This window comes from Muntiacus reevesi, chromosome 3 (assembly GCF_963930625.1).
Source record: "Muntiacus reevesi chromosome 3, mMunRee1.1, whole genome shotgun sequence".
Classification (NCBI taxonomy): domain Eukaryota; kingdom Metazoa; phylum Chordata; class Mammalia; order Artiodactyla; family Cervidae; genus Muntiacus; species Muntiacus reevesi.
The window spans coordinates 130,024,082-130,045,749 of NC_089251.1; the positions used below are offsets into that span (position 1 = coordinate 130,024,082).

General features: G+C 39.0%; 1 protein-coding gene and 1 pseudogene across 1 annotated transcript in view; one reads left to right on the top strand and one right to left on the bottom strand.

Moving 5' to 3' along the window:
* Positions 1-6,893: 6,893 nt before the first annotated feature.
* The window catches only part of CNOT9 (CCR4-NOT transcription complex subunit 9), a 30,377-nt gene continuing 15,602 nt past the window's right edge, over positions 6,894-21,668 (bottom strand). The window contains exons 4-8 of the mRNA XM_065930587.1: positions 21,038-21,147; positions 15,944-16,053; positions 11,120-11,218; positions 10,593-10,684; positions 6,894-9,208 (exon numbers count right to left, since the gene is read on the bottom strand). Coding sequence (XP_065786659.1) covers positions 9,040-9,208; positions 10,593-10,684; positions 11,120-11,218; positions 15,944-16,053; positions 21,038-21,147 — 580 coding nt within the window. The 3' untranslated portion in view covers positions 6,894-9,039. The remainder of the gene's footprint in view (positions 9,209-10,592; positions 10,685-11,119; positions 11,219-15,943; positions 16,054-21,037; positions 21,148-21,668) is intronic.
* On the top strand, positions 19,845-20,283 carry LOC136164918 (small ribosomal subunit protein uS19 pseudogene; annotated as a pseudogene).

Genomic DNA, 21,668 nt, shown 5'->3' on the forward strand with positions numbered 1-21,668 from the left:
GGCTTAGGAAAAGGAGAAAAGATACAGTGGGAAAGGGGGAAGGTGACAAAAGGAGGAAGAATGATTTTAGAGTGTAGAGGGGAAGGTTGGCATCTCTATATATATTAGATACCTGCTGAATATTGAAGGAATGTATATATGAACGTAGGAGACAATTTGTTTCATATATTCATTCATCCTACAACTGTTTGTTCAGCATCTCCAACAGGCAAGGACATATCTGTGTGTTTATAAAGGTACATGTAGAAATGAAGCACATTCACATTGTATAAGGATCAAAAGCAAAAAGAGGAACACAAGACTGGAAAGCCATTCAGCTGGGAAAGCAAGGTAATGAACTTCTTAAAGCGTGTATAAGTAGGCAGTGGAAACAGACACCAAGATTGAGGAAAGGGGGCCAAGTTAGGAGAGGAATAGGGGATTGTTAAGGGCTTTATTATGGCCCCATACTTCACAGTGAGAAACGGACGCCCAGGGAAGTTTTAGCAATGACCTGGACTCACAGGTCAGAGCAGAGACAGCCATTCCCTTACACTCTCTCCAGCACTGTGAGCTGGGACCTACTTTTGCTCTGCGGGGTATGGCTCTTTTTGGATCAGTGTATGATGGAATGGAGCTGAGGGTAGGGGCACAGCTCTGTATTTGGACTTCTCTGGGGTCATCTTCCAGTGAGTTATATCTTAATCACAGGCAGAGGGAACTAACTGTACAAAGTGGAGTCATTTCTGAGTGTGCTGGGACCTGGCTGCCTCTCGTGGCTCCTCCAAACATCACTCAACTGCCTAATATTCTACCATTAGCGCTTATTTATAGCTAAACCTTCAGTCCCATTAAAATAAAATCCTCCTGAGTGATTCCCATAAATGTCAGGATAACAGTTACTTTGGGGAGGAGAGAGGTGTTGCGGTGGAATGGGGCACGTAGCTGGCTTCTGAAATAGCTGGCCAAGTTCTGTTTCTGGTCCTGGGCTGCTGATAAGGGTCTTCATAATAACTTATGAAGCTATACATTTTATGTAGTTTTCTATAGCTTTGTTATATTTTACAACAAAAGGGTTTCACATTTTAGTAACTGGTAATTTCTGAAGCCTTTCGAGTCTCAAAATTTATACCTAAGTGGAGTTTACTGCACTAAGAGCAGGTTTTAATAAAGGAAAAGGAGTATGCAGGTAGTAGAGGCAGAAGAGGGAAGGCCATTCCCGGGGAACAGGAAGGTTAGGAGGCATTAAGGTTTAAATTGCTGATTTCATATGTTACTTCAGAGAGGCGATTTCCCATGCTTGTCTTATTCTCCCGTTTCCACTCCTCCAACATTGTCCTGTCCTTATTTTTCCATACTAGCCCTTCTGCACTGCAGGACTTTTTTTTTTTTTTTTTTTGGCTACTTTGGGTCTTAGTTGCAGCCTAGGGGATCTTTGCTGCATCATGTGGGATATCTCGCGGATTCTCATGATCATAATCTCACGATCTCTGGTTGTGGCACATGGGCTTAGTTGCTCCACAGCATGTGGGATCTTAGTTCCCTGACTAAAGATCGAACCCAAGTACCCTGCATTGCAAGGCAAATTCTTTTTTTTTTTTAATTTTTATCTTTGGTTGCACTGGGTCTTCGTGGATGTGCATGGGTTTCTCTAGTTGCAAAGAGCAGAGGCTACCCCTGGTTGTGGTGTGTGGGCTTATGGTGGTGGCTTCTCTTGTTGTGGAGCACAGGCTCTAGGCAGAAGGGCTTCAGTGGTTTCAGTTCACAGGCTCTAGAGCACGTGGGCTCAATAGTTGCGGTGCAGGGGCTTAGTTGCCCCGTGGCAGGTGGGATCTTCCCAGGCCAGAGATTGAACCCGTGTCCCTTGCATTGACAGGTGGTTTTTTATCCACTCAATCACCAGGGAAGTCCATACACTCCAGCGGTACATATATGGTTTGCCTCTCTGAGTCACCATTTGCCTCACCTAGTTGCAGCACAATCTCCCTCTCTTTTGGGTGTTCTGTGAGAGGTGTTATCACTCCTCCTGGATTTTCCAATGGAGTTCAAATCTCAAACCTTCTGTTTCAGTGTTCTTATAAGTACCCCAGATCATGTATTCTGATTTTTGGGAAAGCCATTAGAAAACCTTCACAAGGTTTCTGTGGTTCCAAGGAATGGCTTAGAAGACAGGTCCACTGCAGGATGTTCTTCAGATCCAGGACAGGAGCGACAGGGCCCTGAGCATAGGAACTGTCCATCTGGTTTAGTTGCTCTTCTTTCCATAATGATCCTGTCCCATCCCCCGACTCCTTTCTATTATTAACAGATCCAGAAACCTGATCAGGGCAGCAGCAGCAGCAGCAGAGGGATTTTCTGGGAACCATGCCCAGGAAAGGCCTAGAAGCCCTAAATTGAAATGAAGGGGCAGCTGGCAAAGAGGAAGAACTAAACAGTGTATCCAGGCACAGGCAAGCCTAGGCTCTCCTCCTGACTCTCAGAGGAGATGCCTTAAACCTCTGTTTCAGGGCTGGGATTTCAGAGACTTACTTCCCAGACAATCCAATCTAACTTCTCAAACTTCTGAAATAAAGCTCTCCTTTCTCATTGGTCAAAAAGGAATACTCAAAATATTAAGTTCCACCTAAAAAATAATCTGTGAGACCACTTGTTGATTTGGGTTCCCTAGGTGGCACTAGTGGTAAAGAACTCACCTGCCAATGCATGAGACACAAGAGACTTGGGTTCGATCCCTGAGTTGGGAAGACTCCCTGGAGGAGAGCATGGCAACCCACTCTGGTATTCTTGCCTGGAGAATCCTATGGGAAAAGGAGCCTGGCTACAGTCCATGAGGTCATGAAGAGTCGGATGCGACTGAAGTGACTAAGCACACCTGTTAACTTAAAAGCCAGGATATATAACTTTGAAAGACAATACAATATATAGACACTTCCATTCCAGAGAAAACACTCACAAAAACCTCCAAAATAACCCCTCTCCCCCCCAAAAATCAAGGTGGGGGGACAAGGAGGTATAAGAGAAACCAGAGATCAAGATGATAGAGATTAGAATTTAAAATGCAAAGGATGGGGCTTCTCTGGTGGCTCAGTGCTAAAGAATCTGCCTACCAAAGCAAGAGACATGTGTTTGATCGCTCGTCCAGGAAGATCCCACATGCCTCGGAGCAGCTAAGCCTGTGCACCACAAGAGAAGCCACAGTAAGTTAGCATACTGCAACTAGAGTAGGCCCCATTCACCACAACTAGAGAAAAGCCCATGCAGCACAGACAAAAATAAAATCTACAATGCAAAGGGTATTATATACCACTGTGAAAGATAAAACTCTCAGAAAAATTCACAAAGTAAAATACAATTGTATGCTATTTACAAATCATGTCTCAGAAAGGTGGGTCTAAAAGGTTGACAGTTAAAGGAGGGTATCTGGGTGTGGGAGGACTCCAATCTCATTTTTCTTCAAGACGGTCTTGGCTGTTTTAGCACAACGCATTTCCATGAAATTAAAAAAAAATAATAATTTTATTTACTTATTTTTGGCTGAGCTGGGTCTTCATTGCTTTGCTCGGGCTTTTCTCTAGTTCCATGCAAATTTTAGAATCAGCTTGTTACTCTTCACAAAAATAAACCTGCTGGGATTTTACTTAGAATTGAGTTTCACTGGCAGATTAATTTGAGAGAACAGGTATCCTTCCAATATTATTTTCTAGTCCATGGAGATGATATATCTCTTCACCTATGTCTTTTTTTTTTTTTTTACAATTAAGATATCTCAATATTATTTTCAAGATGTACTTCTTGTCAGATTGTAAAGTCATCCCTGAAATTTCATCAGGATTAAAAATGTTTCTCTAATGATAACTTATATACAATTTAAAGAAATAAAACTAAATTTGTGAAACTTTCATAGTGAGATTTCTAAATAGCTGAGAGCATAGGCAAGTTCCCACTTTGTTTCCAACAGATATAAGCTAACCTATACCAAGGAAGAAAAATATTAGGTGACTTGACATATATGACTTGAACACACACCTGTCAATCTTTCTTTCCAGAATGTTGTTTGCAATGTAGAGTCTGCATATCTTTCGGCATATCTATTTTGAGCTATTCGATTATGCTATATTAAACAATATATTTTTGAATTTAATTTTCTATTTATCATATTTAGAAACACATAATTGACTTTTTTGAGGTGCATATTGACTTTGTATTCTGTGACCTTGCTAAGTTCACTTAATTCTAAGAATCTGTAGATTCTTTTACTTATGTACACAATCATGTTCTCAGCATGCTTTTTGTTTTTTCCCTTTATTATTTTCTTGACATTAGACTGGCTGGGACCAGTTTAATGATATATGGAGTTGTGATAGTGAACATCCTTATCTTATTCTTCATCTTGTGGAGAATGATTTCAGTATAATTGAGAAGTTTACCACAGGTTTTTTAAAAATACAATTTGGCTGCGTCGGGTCTTAGTTGGCGGCACTTGGGACCTTTCCTTGGGGTGCACTCTCTGGGCGTGATGAGTGGGCCCAGTTGCTCTGAGGCATGTAGGATTAGTTCTCTATCAGGGAGCAAACCTGCATCCTTTGCATTCCAAGGTAGACTCTTAACCACCGGACCATCAGGGAAGTCCCAATCAGAGTTTTTATTAAGATTCTGTGTTTTCATGAATATGAAGCCTTTTCTTTTAAATCTTTAAATTATAAATGAATTTGAATTTTTAGGTCAAAATAATTACACACAGATATACACATAGATATATTTATATCTACATACACACACATATTAAGATTTTTATTAGATTAAGGATATCCCCTTCTATTCCTGGTTTTCAAAGTTTAAAACTCATAAATAGGTATAGAATTTTTCTTCTGTAATATTTATTTAGCTGTATCAGGTCTTAGTTGCAACACGGGAGATCTTCGATCTTCACTGCAGCATGCAGGATCTTTAGTTGTGGTACATGGGATCTTTCCTCACCAGGCATCAAACCCTAGCCCCCTGCATTGGGAACATAGAGTCTTAGCCACTGGACCAACAGGGAAGTCCCGGTATTGAATTTTATAGTGCTTTTTCCTGTAAATATTTATGATTGTGATTTTTCTTTTTGTTAATTGAATTCAGGCATCAAGTCAATCTATTTTTGCAGTAAACCCCAATCAGATTTGACCCATTATCTTTTCTGCATGTTGCTAGATTTGACTTGACTGGAAATTTTACATTTACATTCATAGAAAAGGTTAGTAGCTAGTTTTCCTTCCAATATCCTTGATAGTTTTTGGTGGCTGGGTTATACTGCTTCAAAATTTAATTAAGACCTGTTTTTTCTTTGTAGTTTCTTGAAGTTCATGAGACCAGTGACTAAGATATGAGTGACGTCCCTTTATTTCATTTCTAACATTGACTTTTTTTCTAGATCAGTCTTTATCAGACTAAGATACGAGTGATGTCCCTTTATTTCATTTCTAACATTGACTTTTTTTCCAGATCAGCTTTATCAGTTTTACTATTTTCGAGAGAATGACTTTTGGTTTGTTACTGTACATCTGTTTTTTATTTCATTTTTTTTTGCATTTCTTCTACTTTTTGAATTTGCTATTCTTTCCATTTCTTTTTATGTTTTATTTGGCTGGACTGGGTCCTAGCTGTGGCACTTGAGATCCCCAGCCACAGCATACAGGGTTTTTTTCTTTTAGTTGTGCTAGGTGGGATTTTTATTTGCAGCACATGTGGTTCAGTTCCCCGACCAGGGATCGAACCTGAACCCCCTGCCAAGTCCTAGCCACTAGACTATCAGGGATGTCCTTCTTTCCCAGTTTCTTGACATAAGGTATCTTCAATAATATTTTTTTTCTCCTAATTCCCTTTGTATTTTTTTTTTTTCCTGTGACCAGTGGGCTATTTAGAATTATACTGTCTGTTTTATAAGTTAGGGACTTTCCAGTTTTCTCCCTGCTAGCTTAATCCCACTGTGTTCAGAGAACACTGTATTATTTTAATTTGGGGGGGGGGGGGAATTTCCTTACTTACAGCTTACTTGATAGTTGAGCTATGATCAATTTTGGTGAAAGCTTTTGGTGCAATTACAAATATGTGCATTGTTGGTTGAGTTACAATATTTAATGTATGTCAGTTAAGCTAGGTTTGTGTTGTTCAACTTAACCTATTATATTTGCTTTTGAAATACATGCATTTATTTAAAAAAAATGAAATTCTGCAATATTCAGGGAAGAAAAATGTCATTTCGTACTATTGTTTCCTATTTCAAATATTTTCCTTGGACTTTTGATAGAGTAACCTTGCATATTCCTCCTCTTCCCCCTCACACTTCCTCAGTCTTTGAGCAGCAGAAATAGTCAGCAAGGGAATCATACATACCGTTAGTAAGGAAGGCATGCTCTGAAGGCTACCAGTACCTCTCCTTGTCCTGTTCCACCACTGAAACAAAGGCCCTCAAGCCTCACAAAAAAGAAGCTGGAAACAGGTTGGCTCTGTCTCACTGAGAGCCAGAAACAGAGATGGAAACAAGTCTGGAGATAGAAGTCTTGAACCCCAGAAGGAAATGGATATTAAGGTTGGTGATAAAATGTTTCAAGTTTATCTCTTCATTTAAGGAAGCCTCTCCCACACCAGTACTAGGTTCTGGCCACTACAGCCAGGAGTGAGGTTCTGTTCAAGCAAGATACTTAATCAGAAAAAAGGGGCCATTCCAGTCTCCCAAACAGCTTTTAAACATCAGTGAGACTCTCCCTAAGGACCTATCCACAAAGGAACCATCACTGCCCTCTTGGTAGGACAGTGTGTGTATGTAGGTGCACAGAGGTAGAGAGGAACAGTTGACGAGGATCATCTGACCGAAGTGCCTAGAGGCCTCCATATTGACAAAATCCAATCTCCACAGTTTAAATGAAAAACTATTGTTACAAAAACAGAAGCATTTTTATTTCAGTCCTGTTGAGGGAGAGGGATGGAACACACAAAATGAGGGGAGGTGGTCTCTTTATTCATACATGACATCAGGACCAACTACAAGAACAATACCCATTTCCATCCCTCCCAACTCCTAGGTGGGGTCCAAGGCCCGCTGAGATTAGATGGTACAAGAATTAAGACACTATTGGCACAGTACAATGGCCAATGCACCAAAAGATGGAGAAAAGAATTTCTCAGGGAGCATGGCCTGGGGCCTCAGCTGCTTCCCCAAAGGAGAGGGAATGAGAAAACTTTGGCTCAGCAGGAAGGTGGTTGGCAAAAATCAGAGTTACCCTAGCTGGACTCTGAAGGACAGAAACTGTGGGCTGCAGGGAGTCAAGACGTTTATCCAGTCCATGCTGTTCTCTGCTTTCTCCAAGGCCTCTTCTCCTCAGCCTTGAGCTTAGTGAGAGCTGGCCTGGTTCTCCTCTTCATTTTTGAAAGCTGGGGAGTAAGTGCTCATTCTACTCTTTCTAAATCTAGGCTATTTCATTACTACTTTCTTGGCTCTAGAGAGACAGAAGCCAACTAATGAGGCCGGCTCCCTTTGTGAAAGTCGGCCTGAAAGAGCCCTTGGGTTGGCAAAACTGCCCCTGCAATGGTTTTTCTGAGCCTGCCCCCTGTAACTCTCCCCAAATGTGTTCAGACTCACCTTCAACTGTGTAAGATGTGGACTGAAAATATTTGGTCTCTCTAGTTGGGTTACAAATTCCATCTTTGATTGGAGATGGGGATTAGAGAGACAGTAGGTGATGGCAGGTGGAAGGACTGGGGAAAGCAAGGCAATTAAATTTACATTGGATTGCAGATTCAAACCTCTGGATTATGAATAGAGTCATTTAAAGATCCAGAGCAGAAAGGGAGATTCTCTGACACAGTACGAAAAAGTGAAAAATATTATAGGGACAATCTCGTAATTCCCATGGACCATAAGGGAATGTGTTCAAAACAAAAGAAACAAAAAACCCAACAAGAATGACTGAGCAAGCAGAGTCCAGTCCTCTGTCTTAAATCCGAATAAAATTAACTCATTCAGTTAATACTGCTTCAAGTACAATCAAGAAGACACTTGGAATTGTAGATTCACACCAAAGCAAAGAATAGGATCAAGAAGCCTATCATCGTAAGCCCAGATAACCTTCCTTGGAAAAGTCATCCAGAAAACGTCTCTGAGGACTTGAACTGAAGGTGACATTATCATCTCCTCTCAATACAATATCCTTCCAGGACAGCCTGGTGAATTAAGACGACTGTTTTAAGTTTAGGAAAGTGAAGAAGGGAAGAGCACTGAGATTTGGAAAAGCTAGCAGCGAAAGCCAGAAGCAAGGTTAAGGTCCTTGTGGCATCCAGAACTGGGGGTAGAAGAATGGAGAAGGGAAGGGAAACAGGTGGTGGATTCCTGCTGTCCTTTGGCTTCATATCCTTCCCCTGCCTCCCATTTCCCCCAACAGCTCACGCAGCTTTTGGCCTCCTAGTGGGGATGTAATGCCCAGACCAACTTTTTATTGAGCTTATGCAGCTAACAGACTTGTAAACAGTGCCAACTGACAAAGGTTTGCTGAATATTACAGCTTGTGTCCACTAAACACACCTCTCTCTAAGATTAAAAACAAAAAACCAAAGTAAACAAATACTGAGAGAGAGGATGAAGTGACACATCTTGAGTCTTCCAGGAAGGCAAAATAAGAAAACGCCACATGGCTTGGTCCCAGGCGTTCACTGTGCCTAGAGTGCTGCCGCCGCCACCAGTCTCCCCTCCCTGCCAGTGGCTGGGAAGAGGTGAGGGAGAAGGGTCATTGTGGGCCTGCTGCAAATACAGCATTTGCTGGTGTTGACACCCTCCTTGGCTGTGGTGGCAGACTGCTGTCAGGAGCCCGTTTCCTGGGAGTAGCAGAGGGAGCCCAGGTCCTCAAGGCGGCCTGAGATGGCAGCTCATACACCTCAGCGGGGGTCCTGTGCCCCTTTTCTCCAGTGCAGTTCAGCATTGAGGTCGTCTATCCCCAGTCGGCGATAAAACCTGAGCTGTTTTCCTTGCAGGTTCCCCCTCCCTTCCCCAACTTGGGGGGAGTAATGGGAGGGGATGGGAGAGGATCACTGAGGGGGCAGGGGGATCCCCCGGGGATCAGTGACCTGACCCTCTTGCAGGTTCTTCACCAGTTGTGCAAGCCAGCGTTTGGTGGTGGTGTCATCTTTTAGCACCTGGGCGAAGGTCGTATCCTTCAGCTGGTCAGGGAGGCACTGCCTGAGTGCTTCACGTGCCCTACATCAAAAACAAACAAACCAACCAGGGAGACCAAACAAATAAACCCACAGTGGGGGACAGGGAAGAGCCCTTTTCTTAGATATAAACATATAGAATCCTGGGAATCTATAGCTCTGTTAAGTACTTTAAGAAGCCATTAAAATTCTCTAAAGCTTATATTAGACATAGGCTTAGAGACCTCCAGGATCTGTTGTCTGTAAACATTTTCAGAATGTTTCCCCTACATTGAATTTTGTGACAAAGCAAATAGAATAAAATGATGCAACAATTTACTTCAAACTGCTTTCTGATTTATTACAGCTGTTGAAATACTCATGTTAAAAATATATGGGTGATAGTAAACATTCTAAAATCAGAACATTAAGAGGGGATATGACCTGATTCATAGTAGGATAAGTTAATGAACTTTTAACTCTAAACTGATATAAATTTGTGTCTTTCCAAAAACAGTTTCAGTTTTATGTTAAACTTAAGTTTATGTTAACTCTTAAGAGATGAGCAGTAAAACTGTTGTAAAGTTATTATCAGATGAACTTTCAAATATTTCATTTTCTTTAAAATATTACCAGTAAAAGTCAAATCTGAAAACTCATAAAGGTAAATGTTAACTATAAGGCTTTTTTTTTTTTTTTTAAAGTTATGGCTTTTGTACTTAGCCTAGTTTCTTTTACAAGGAGAGTTTTAAATAAACGTATTTTCAAACTTGGTGAAATCAGGAACCACTAAAGAACAGGAGAAAATGGTCAAAGAAATACTTAAGGCTTAAATAACCTCAGTGGCAGGAGTTCACATTAATCAAGTTATCCCCATTCCTAGGAACATAGAAATCATCCCATTATGTGGTTTAGCAAAATATGAGCAAGTGGCTTTCAGCATGAATTATGGATTTACAAAGCAAAAGGTCAAATTTTTCTAAAATGCACTGTATCTACAATGTATGATTTCTGGCAGAGAGAAATAGGGAGGTAAAATAATTAGCTCAAGGACTTTACAGGAATCAAGAGAACTAGAGATACAATTCAAGAGCCCTCTGGGCTTGTTCCTTTCTTAAGAGATCTTTGAAAATATACTTTTCTTTCTTATCGCCTAGAGTAGAACAGAAAGCTCAAACCACAGGAGTAATGGATCATAAGATTCACTGTCTGAACTCTTGGGAATTTTAGAGAAGGGTACAGAGTTTTGGTGGGGAGACAATACTCTGATGGATTTTTAAATTTAGCATTTCAGATTTTAAAAGAAATTAATCAAGATCTGTCTTAGACAAGCTCAATATAGTTTAATCCCTTCCCTGTCCTAAAGATATAGAAGCCATGACATGAGATGGGGCAAGATGCTCATCAGAGTATTTCCCCAAAGTCCTATAAATTCTATAAATGTTTACCTGGGGTTATCTGAGAGTCGAAGGTAACATCTTACTACGTGCTTCAGCAAACGGGCAGAAGGTTCTTTGGATAGCTGCAGGACCATCTTACCCTGTTTCCCCCAAAACGAGGTGGGGTAGGAAAGAACATACAAAACACAAAATAATCCTAGTTGGTATCAGAGACCAGATATTGCAAGGACTGTTATACAAGGTTTCGTGGCGGTTGTTTCCTGTTGGGAGACTGAAGTAGCTCAGTGTTGACTGCAAAGGAACTAAGTTGTGTGATCAGAAGCCCTGGCGGTCCAGTGGTTAAGAATCCTCCTTGCAATGTAGGGGGACTCGGGTTCAATCCCTGGTTGGGGAACTAAGATCCCACATGTCCTGGGGCAACTAAGCCTACACAACTACTGAGCCTGTGTGCTCTAAAGCCAAGGTGTCACAACTAGAAAGAAGCCTACGCGCTGCAACAGAAGATCCCCCAAGCCACAGTTAAGACCCAACACAGCCAAATTAATAAAATAAAAAAGGTAAAGGAAAGAACTCACCAAGATCATCGCAACATGGGAGAAACGCTCATATGTCTGACATATATAAGCCAAACCAGTGTCATCTAAGAGGATCTTCTGGAGGATAAATGTGGCAACCTGGAGTAAAACAAAATTAGAGTCTAAAACATTGCTCAGACTCATCTTCCAACTGTCTACTCCTCTCCTAGGAATAACCATGAAGCAGAAAACTAATAAAATGCCCTTGCATTCTAGATAACTTACTTATGACAACTTAAGCACAGTACAAAATATATATATATATTACTATATTCAACATTATATGCCAGAATTTTTCCTAAAGCTGTAACATGCCTTATCTTATTTTCACAACAAATCTATGAGGTAGGGACCATTGTTATTTTACTTAAAAAGAGTAGGTAATCATCAGAGTCTTAAAAACAGAGGTTTTCTTAGTTATTGAACACCTATGTGCCAGGGATAACTGTTAATCAATAACTTGCCAGGTTAAGTTCCCAAGCAACAAAGTGACTAAATCAGAGTTGAGATCCAAACCTAGTTAAACACAGAGCCTCTCACTTTTCCATGGGCCAAGATGTTTTCAGAAATGCAGCCATGCCTCATCTCTTCCAAATGAGTTGGGTAAGATTTTTCCTATTCTTAAAAGACCTTTAAGAAAATAAGATTTTTAAGCCTCCCTTCAAAAACTGTTCCAACAGTAATAAAGAATACACTCAATTTAAGCTCAATTTAAGCTGATTAACTCTTACACAGATGGCGTTAAGAAAGTTCTAATTCAAGCCAAATGATTATTATAATGATTCTCTTCCTTAGTTGCTCATCAGAATCAACTGTGGGAATTATTTGTTTTATTTTACTATTTTACTGGTGTATAACACTGCGGTTCGCTAAATAATGGCCCCCGAACATATCCAGGTCATAATCACTAAACCCTGGGGATGCTACTTTCAGAAGGCAAAAGGTACTTTGCAGATGTGATTGTTAAGAATCTTGTGGGGGATTAACATCTTGGATGATCCAGGTGGGCCCTAAAAGTCATTATCACAAGGTTTCTTATAAAAGGGAAGTGGAGGGAGATGTGACCATAGAGAAGGTGATGTGACAGATGCAGAGATTTGAACATGCTACACTGCTGGCTGTCAAGATGGAAGAGGGAGGGACAGTCAAAATATGCAATTCTAAAAGCTGAAAAAGGCAATTCACCTGCCAGTGCAGGAGACACGGGTTTGATCCCTGATCTGGGAAGATCCCACATTTCTCAGAGCAACTGGGCCCATGTACAACTACTGAGCCTGTGCTCTAGAGCCCAGGAGCCTCAACTATGGAGCACTATGTTGCAGAGTCTGTGCTCTGCAACAAGAGAAACTGCTGCAATGAGAAGCCTGCCCACTACAACTAGAGTGGAGCCCCCATTTGTTGCAATTAGCGAAAGCCCATGTGCAGCAACAAAGACACAGCACAGCCAAAAATAAATAAAATTATATATATATAAATGAAAAGAAAGCTGAAAAAAAAAGCAAGGGAAGAGATTCACTCCTAGAGTCTCCAGAGGCAATGCCATCCTTATGGGCACCCTGACTTAAGCTGGTTAAACTGATTTATGGTTTCTGGTTCCAGAACCATAAGAGAATAAACTGGTGGTGTTTTAAGCCACCAAGCTTGTGGCAATCTTTTATAGCACCAGTAAGAATATCAAACAAACATATACACAGTAAAATGTGTTAAGTGTACTAATCTTAAGTGTATTTTGACTTTTACCTGTTCCACATCTGTGAACCACAACCAGACTAAAATATAGAACATTAGTAAGTTGGGATTAACATATATACAATACTATAAGCTGACTCATTAGAAAAGACCCTGATGCTGAGAAAGATTGAAGGCAGGAGGAAAAGGGGATGACAGAGGACGAGATGGTTGGATGGCATCACCGACTTAATGGACATGAGTTTGAGCAAGCTCTGGGAGATGGTGACGGTCAGGGAAGCCTGGAGTGCTGCAGTCCATAGAGTTGCAAAGAGTCAGACACAACTGAGTGACTGAACAATATAAACAGATAACCAACAAGGACCAATTGTATAGCATAGGAAACTATACTCATTATCTTGTAATAATCTACAGTGGAAGAGAATATATATCTATATATTCTATATATATATATATATACGAAAAAAGTTTATATATGAATCACTCTGCTATATACCTGAAATTAACACAATATTGTATAAGTCAACTCTAAACTATACTTCAATAAAAATAAAATAAAAATTTTAAATAGAGAACATTTTCAGCACTCCAGAAGATTCCCTTGTGCCTTCTCCCAGTCATATCCTTCCCTGAGAGGGAGTCACTAGTCTGCTTTATCCTCACTGACTGGTTCTGACCACTCTGGAATTTCACATACATGGTCATACAGTATGAATTCATATGTGCCTGGCTTCTTTCATCTGACGTAATATCATCTATGCTGCCTATTATCAGCAGTCCATTCTTCTTAACTACTGTGTAGCTTATTTTGTAAATATACTACAGTTTATCTTCCATGAGCAGAAGTGACTTAAACACTCCTATACATGTTCTGATGCCCATAAGGGCTCATTTTTGGGGGGTGTGTGTGTCCCATGTGACTTGTCGGACCTTAGTTTCTCGACCAGGGATCGAATCTGGGCCCTTGGCAGTGAAAGCAAGGAGTCCTAACCTCCAGGGAATTCTGTAGAGCTCATTTTTCTTGGGTATATATGCAGGAGGGGACTGCTGAGTCATAGGGTAGACATGTTTATAGTGGGTACCACTGAATAGCTTTCCAGAATAACATACTATACACTTACCCAGAGGGATTTAAAAAAACAAAAAACAAAAAAAACACACAAATGTCCATACTTTATCACCCTGGACAATGGTTCAGTAGGTCAGAGACGGAACCTGGACACTGATGTTTTTAAAACACTTGACAGGTGATCATGTCACATAGCCTTGATTGAGAACCTCTGTTTTACCTGGTGCCGACTATAGCAAGGCCTGAAACTCAGGATTTGTACATGAAAACTGAACACGACAAAGTCTTTGCTTGCCAAAGACGTTGGAGCAAAAGAAGACAGACATGCCAGGAACTGACTATAAACTATGTAATAAGGCAGGATAGGAGAAGCATTCTAGTTGAAGTGTAAAGGTCAATGGGAACTTCTAAACATCAAGGATGAATTAATTTTAGTAATGGGGAAGGAATGAAAACAGGGGAGGGATCATTAGGATGGGGGTTCCTGAAAGAAATGTCACAAAAGAAGAAATGAATCTTTTTCTGTCCCAGCCATAAGAAGCCAACTTGAACAACACCTATTCACAGGCAACTATGAATTTAAAAACAGAATTCAGTTGTACCCATTCCAATCCTGTCCCAGAAATCCACTGAAATTAACAAAATAATAAAATTAAGGAAGAAATGAGAAAAGAAAAGCATGAACACAGATCACATGTCACTTATCCTTTGTGTGTTTAGTAGAAAGTTGAAGACAGAGGTATAAATCCTCCCTACAACACACACCCTAAACTGGCAGGCTGGGTGGAAAAGTATTCAGAGGCAAAACACTTGACTTAAAAACTGCCAACTTCAGCTCATAACATCTCTCTTTCCATCCATTATTTTTAAACAAACAGCAATCCTGGATAGAAAGACTCCCACAGGGAAACCCTTATAGAGACATAATCCAAGAAACAGCAGCAAGTAATACTTATCTGCATTTTCAAGGAAACTGAGCAAATATGAACTCTAAAAAACATTTTTAAGAAGTTAAAAGAAAATACAAAATTCAGAGAAGAGCTGAAACAACAAGAGAAGTGAGAAGCAGAGACTAGAGGAAAAAAATTAATACAAAATTAAACTGCTACATGTATACATAAAATATTTATAGAAAGATTCTACAAGAAAGTAATAATATCGGTTACTACCGAGAAGAACTGAGAGGTAAGGTAGAAGACTTACATTAATTTGCTTATATAACCATTTGTAGTAGCATATGAATTATTATTTTATTTGCATTGCATATTCACAACAAATTTTAAATCATTACATCTGCTTACATCCAACTCAGCAATGACTTACCTAATTAAAAATTAAAGTAAAAAAAAAAAATTAAAGTGACTAGTCAATGTGACCAGATATACTTTAGAAGCAGAGGTTAGATATTGCTAAAAATAGCAACATGGAAAAGTAGCCTTGAGAAAAACCACATTATATGAAATTAAAGACAGAAAGTAATTAGAGGGTGAGAACAGACATATGAAAAATAGACAGCATAACTGATGTTGCTTAAGCAAGAGGCCAAAACAAAGGGGAAACTATAAAAATTAACAAAACAGAAAAGACACACAATGAGTAGGTTCTTTCAGAAAAAAATCTGACAAGGAAAATATTAGGCTGACTCAAGATTTCACTACAACATTCAGTACCAGAAGACAACATGTCTATGATAATGGAGTTCTGAGAGGGAAAACAGAGGTGAGAAGTCTATAACTAGTTACATTATCATCCATGGTTAAAGTACAAAGCAGGCAAAAGCTCAAGTATATATATACATACTTGATTATGTATAAAAAATGTCTGGAAAAATATACCTGTAGACTCATAAGGGGGTTCAGATAAAAGGGAGAAATTTAACTTTATATTCTTCTGATGGTTCTAGGTTCTTAAATCATCATTATATAACAATTTTTATTCAAAAGGGAAAAAAACATTCAGAGGAAGTTTCAAAAACCTGAAGGGAGGCAGAAAAAGATAACTCAAACATGAAGAAGTAGTCCAACAGTCAACACAACATAGAATCTAATTAAGATAAAAACACACACCGTTTTAGAAAGTTCACTTCCAGATTCCATAATTCGCAAACACAAAGGGATAATTTCTGTTGTCAATAGAAAGTTGATTACTTCCTGCTCATCTGTTTTCACCAGAGCCCCTACAGAAAATATGGACAAACGAAATTATTTCAGAGTCAGGGTTTCCAACTAAAATTGTTCATCCATCTAATTGTGGAACTTAAACAACATAAACTGTGGTTTATATGTCAGAGAATCAGATTCAAACCCTGGCTTAAAAAAAAAAAAAGGAGCAAGAAAAGCACAGGTTGACTGTCAATACTAAAAGATCAGGTACAAAGTTTGGTCCATCACATAATTAGCATCAGTTTAGTTACTTAAATAACTGTTCTATCACTTTGGTAGACAATCACACAATAATATCACCATCTCGTCTCCATGTACTTTAGGTAAGAGAGAAGAATTCCTGTTGTCACTGTTGTTTTAGTTTTTTAATCATGTTGGACTCTGCGGCCCCATGGACTATAGCCCACCAGGCTCCTCTGTCCATGGAATTTCCCAGGCAAGAATACTGGAGTGGGTTGCCACTTCCTTCTCCAGGGGATCTTCCTGATCCAGGGATCACATCTGCATCTCCTGCATTGGCAGGTGGATTCTATGTCCCTGAGTCACCATTCTTCAGGCAAGAAAACTGTAGTGGGTTGTTATTCCCTTCTCCAGGGGATCTTTCCACCCCAAGGATCAAATCCAGGTCTCCTGCATTGCAGGCAGATTCTTTACAGTCTGAGCCACCAGGGAAGCCCCAGTGAGAAAAGTTCTACATCTGTATTAAAGCATACTCCCAGGTACAAAGAAACAGTGCCATCTAAATCCTACTCACAACAGGTATAAACAAACATGACTTCCTGGTTATTTAACTGCCCCTCTTTCCCCAAAAAGCAAAACACTGTAGGGCATGCCTAAACAAGAAACACAAACCTAGATTCTAATAAAGTTTGATAAAGTTACCTTCACTTTGCAAACCTCTGCTATTTTAATAAAATAAGAGCTAGACAAACAGTTTCCAAAATTATCCCAATTCTACTACTCTGTTGGTTTCTAAACTGACACCATTGACCAGGTGACAGACACAGTTCAGTGATATCCTCTCCATTCCATATACAGGGAGGCAAAGTCCCATTAAACAAATGACTGTTCCCTGAGTGGTCCAATGCTTCGCTAGCTTTTATATCAAAGGCCTTAATCAAAGACCTGTAATAACAAAAGTCAATTACTTCAGAAGAGAGTGATATCATTTACTTCAACCAGAACTGGTAATCTACAAATACTATATCTTTAAACAGCACAAACCATAACTGACATGGCTTACAACAGATGTCAAATTACTATCTTATTTAGACTTTTTACATGTGGGTCTAAAACCCATCTTGAATTAATTTTGTATAGAGTACAAGATAATGGTCATGGTTCACTGCTTTACATATGAATATCCAATTGTTCTACCACCATTTATTGAAAAGACTATCCTTTCTTCACTAAATTCTCTTTGTGCCTTTGTCAAAAATCCAATTGACCTTATTTGTGTGGGTCTATTTCTGTACTCTCCACTCTGCTCTATAAGTGCATATTTTCTCCAACACCACAGTATCTTGACTTTTGTAGTTTTCCAGTAGATCTGGAAATCAGGTAGACTGTATCTTCCAACTTTATATCCTTTTATTAAAAAAATGGATATTCTAGTTCATTTGCCTTTTCAGATACAATCTTAGGATCACCAAGGGCTTCCCTTGTGGCTCAGTTGGTAAAGAATCTGCCTGCAGTGCGGGAGACCTGGGTTCGATTCCTGGGTTGGAAAAATCTCCTGGAGAAGGGAAAGGCTAACCACTCCAGTATTCAGCCTGGAGAATTCCATGGCTCACAAAGAGTCGGACACGACTGAGAGACTTTCACTAGGATCACCAATTTCTATTAAAAACTTCTACTGGAATTTTGTTAGAATTGCTCTAAAACTATACATCATTTGTAGGGAGAATGACATCATAACATTGAATCATTGATATACCAATTGATAAACATGATTTATCTCTGCATTTATTTAGGTTTTCTTCGATTTCTTTTATCATTGCTTTATAGTTTGTAACTACAGACTTTGCACATATTTTGTAAAATTTACACCCAAGTTTTTCAAATATTTTGGTAAAATTCCTATTTAGCTCAAGTATACCAAAATACGACTAAGTTTTGTGTACTAACTCTGTATCCTACAACCTTATTAAGTTCACCAGTTCTAGTAGCTTTCTTCTATTGATTCTTCAACACAGGTTGTCTGTGAATAGACATTCTTTATTTTTTCTTCTTTTAAAAAAATTTTAACTGAAATACAGCTGCTATACACTAATACTATATACCATATTGTCGCGAGTTTCTGCATCTATGTTCATGAAGGATACTGGCCTATAGTCTTTTTCTGTTTTTTATTATCAGAGTATTGCTGGCTTCATCAAGAGTTGAGAAGTCCCCTCTGCACGTTCTGGAAAAGTCTTACACATTTTCTTTATTAATGCACTTTAGCAGACTGTATTTTTCAAAGAATCTGTCATTTCACCTAGGTGGTCAAATTTATGGAGAGTTATTAGCAGTATTATCTTATTATCCTTTTGTCTGAGGAGTCTTACACATGTACCCCCTTTCATTTATCACATTTGCAATTTGTGTCTTCTTTTTTTTCTAGTTTGTCTGGTTAGAGGTTTATTAATTTGTTTTTTTCAACAAAAAATTGGGGATGGATGAAATGGGTGAAGGTGGTCAGAAGGTACAGGGTAAGTAAGATCCAGAGATATAATGTATAGAATGGTGACTACAGTAACAATACTGTAGTGTATGTCTGAAGGCTGCTAAGAGAAATCTTAAGTTAGTGATCTTAAAAGTTCTTATCACAAGGGAAAAAAAAGTGTAACTATGTGATGATGGATGTTAACTAAACTTACTGTAGTGGTCACTTTGCAGTATATACACATACCAAATCATTATGTTGTATACCAAAAACTAATACAGTGTTTTTGTCATGTCTCAATAAAAAAAAAACCTGCCATTGGTTTCACTGATTTCATCTATTGATTTTCTGTTCCCATTTTTATTGATATCTAGTCTTTATTATTTCCTTCTTTCCTTTTTTTTTGCTCTCGTTAAATTTGCTCCTTTTTCTAATTTCTTAAAGAAAAGCTTAGCTCACTGATTGAAGACCTCTTTCTTTCTTTCTAGTATAAACATTTAATTATACAAAATTTCCTCTAAGCTCTGGTTTAATTGGATCCTACAAATTTTGATATGCTGTATTTTTATTTTTACTCAGTTTCAGGTATTTTCTAATTTATGCTATATATCACTTCATTTATATTCAAACTGGTCTGATAAGCCTTGAACTGTAGGAAAGAGTCTAGGCCCAAACATTCATCTTCTGCTGTTCTTTCAAGTGACCTGGGAGAAACTGAGTTTCTAAAAATATATGCAAGGGGAGACAACTACCTTAATACCATCCAACTATTTTTTTTCACACCTCCCCACTATCAACCTTTATCTTAACATAAATGTATCATCCAATGATAACAGTAGGATGATTTGAATTAGAAGAATGAACATAAATGTTTCCTCTGGCTAGAATCATGCTGATGTTTCAAAGCCTACATGAGAAGTTTTTATATCTTAAAGCAGAAAAGAATATACTGGGAAAAAAGTTTATTAGAGGACTTCTCAGGAGAAGATGTATAAAACCATAACATGCATAACAGCTACTCCTTATAAGTAGAATAAAATATTTCTGAGAAATACCAAACTTTCAAATTATACTTCCTGATTCATGGTTTATAATCATATGGATGAAACATATGCTGAATATAAAAATAATTTAACTCCTTTCTGAAGAACCGGCAAGATGGCGGAAGCAGAAGAGAAGCAGCAGAGGACCTTCCGTAAGGTCACCTACCGCAGCACAGACCTCGACCAGCTGCTGGACATGTCCTATGAGCAAGTGAAGCAGCTATACAGTGCGCGCCGGCGACAGCGGCTGAACCCCGGCCCGCGGAGGAAGCAGCACTCGCTGCTGAAGCGGCTGCACAAGGCCGAGAAAGATGCGCCGCCCATGGAGAAGCCCGAGGTGGTGAACATGCCCCTGCGCGACATGATCATTCTGCCCGAAATGCTGGGCTAGCATGGTGGGCCTCTACAACGGCAAGACCTTCAACCAGGTGGAAATCCAGGCTGAGATGATCGGCCACTACCTAGGCGAGTTCTCCATCAACTACGAGCCAGTGAAACACGGCCGGCCCAGTATCGGGGCTACCCATTCCTCACGCTTCATCCCCCTCAAGTAACCTGCTGACCAATAAAAGCAGAGATTTCTCTAAATAATAATAGTAATAATAATATAACAAAACAAAGTTTCTATAATTGATGTTCTTATTACTTGGTTATTATGTTAAGCAAAAACTATGAGAAAAAAAAACACTGAACAAAGGGCGGGCAATTTAAGAAAGAAATTTTCTTGAATGTATTTACATTTCACAAATCTACAGATTTTATTATCTAGGAGTATGAGATCTGAAATAGCTAATATATAATTTTCTTGAGTAAAAAATATTTTAGATACATGTCCAATAACAAATGTATATGAAAACATTAACTTTAACATGCAAAAATTCAACAAGGTAAAATAGAAGGTAAATCCCTGGGATTATGGGAGAACAGCCGAAAAATGAGAGAGATGAAAAATCAAACCAAAATAACAAACTCAAACTCTTATTCCTGTAATAATATTCTTTGTTGATTAATGCTCTTTTACTTTACTTTTCCTACAATTAATAAACATTTCTACATATGCACTGAATTTAATCCCAGATATTGGGCCTCACAGCCTTACTAACACTCAGGATGGTACTTGGTAGGAGCAACCATGTTCCTGATATTCATTTATTAGTAAAAACTGTTTTATTAGACTCAACCCCAAAGACAAAAATAAACAACAGGTGAACAAAAGCTATAAAAGACCAGACAAAATACCTAAGCCAAGACCACTATTATGAATGATGATGATGATTCCAGGCTTGTAGAATGATCCTAATAACTTACCAATAACTCCAAGACTGGTTAGCCGAAGATACTCAAAGGGTCGTGTTTTGCTGACAGTGTGCAAAAAGGGGTACAAAAAAAGTGGGATGTGTGCTGCAAGAAATGCTGACCTGAAAGAAAAACAGAATTGCATTGAGAGCCTAGAGTTAATTTCTAAGGATTCTGAACATTCAAATTTCCAGGTGGTTTTAATTTTGTAAGGCTTTTAACATTGCTTGACCGAGGAATCTCTAGAGAAGACTGTTACTGGTCTTTAATCTAGCCCAGTGGTTCTCAGCTGGGGTGATTTTGACCTCTTGGGGCATGCGGTAGTATCTGGAGATATTTTTAGTTGTCACAGCTGAAGTGACTGACATCCACTGGGCAGAGGCTGGGATGCTGCTAAAAATCTTACAGTGCACAGGACAGTCCCTTGTCTTCCCCCTCCTCCTACCACAAAGATTTAATCCAGCCCAAAATGTCAACAGTGTCAAGGCTGAGAAACCCTAGCCTAGACCAATAGTTAAAAGAACACAAAATTTCCCCTGAAACCAGTACCAAGTATTTAAAAACTGATAAAATATCCAACTGCAAATTTTAAAAATAGGTCATAAAATGTACTTAAATGCACAAGAGATTCTCCTGTATGTCT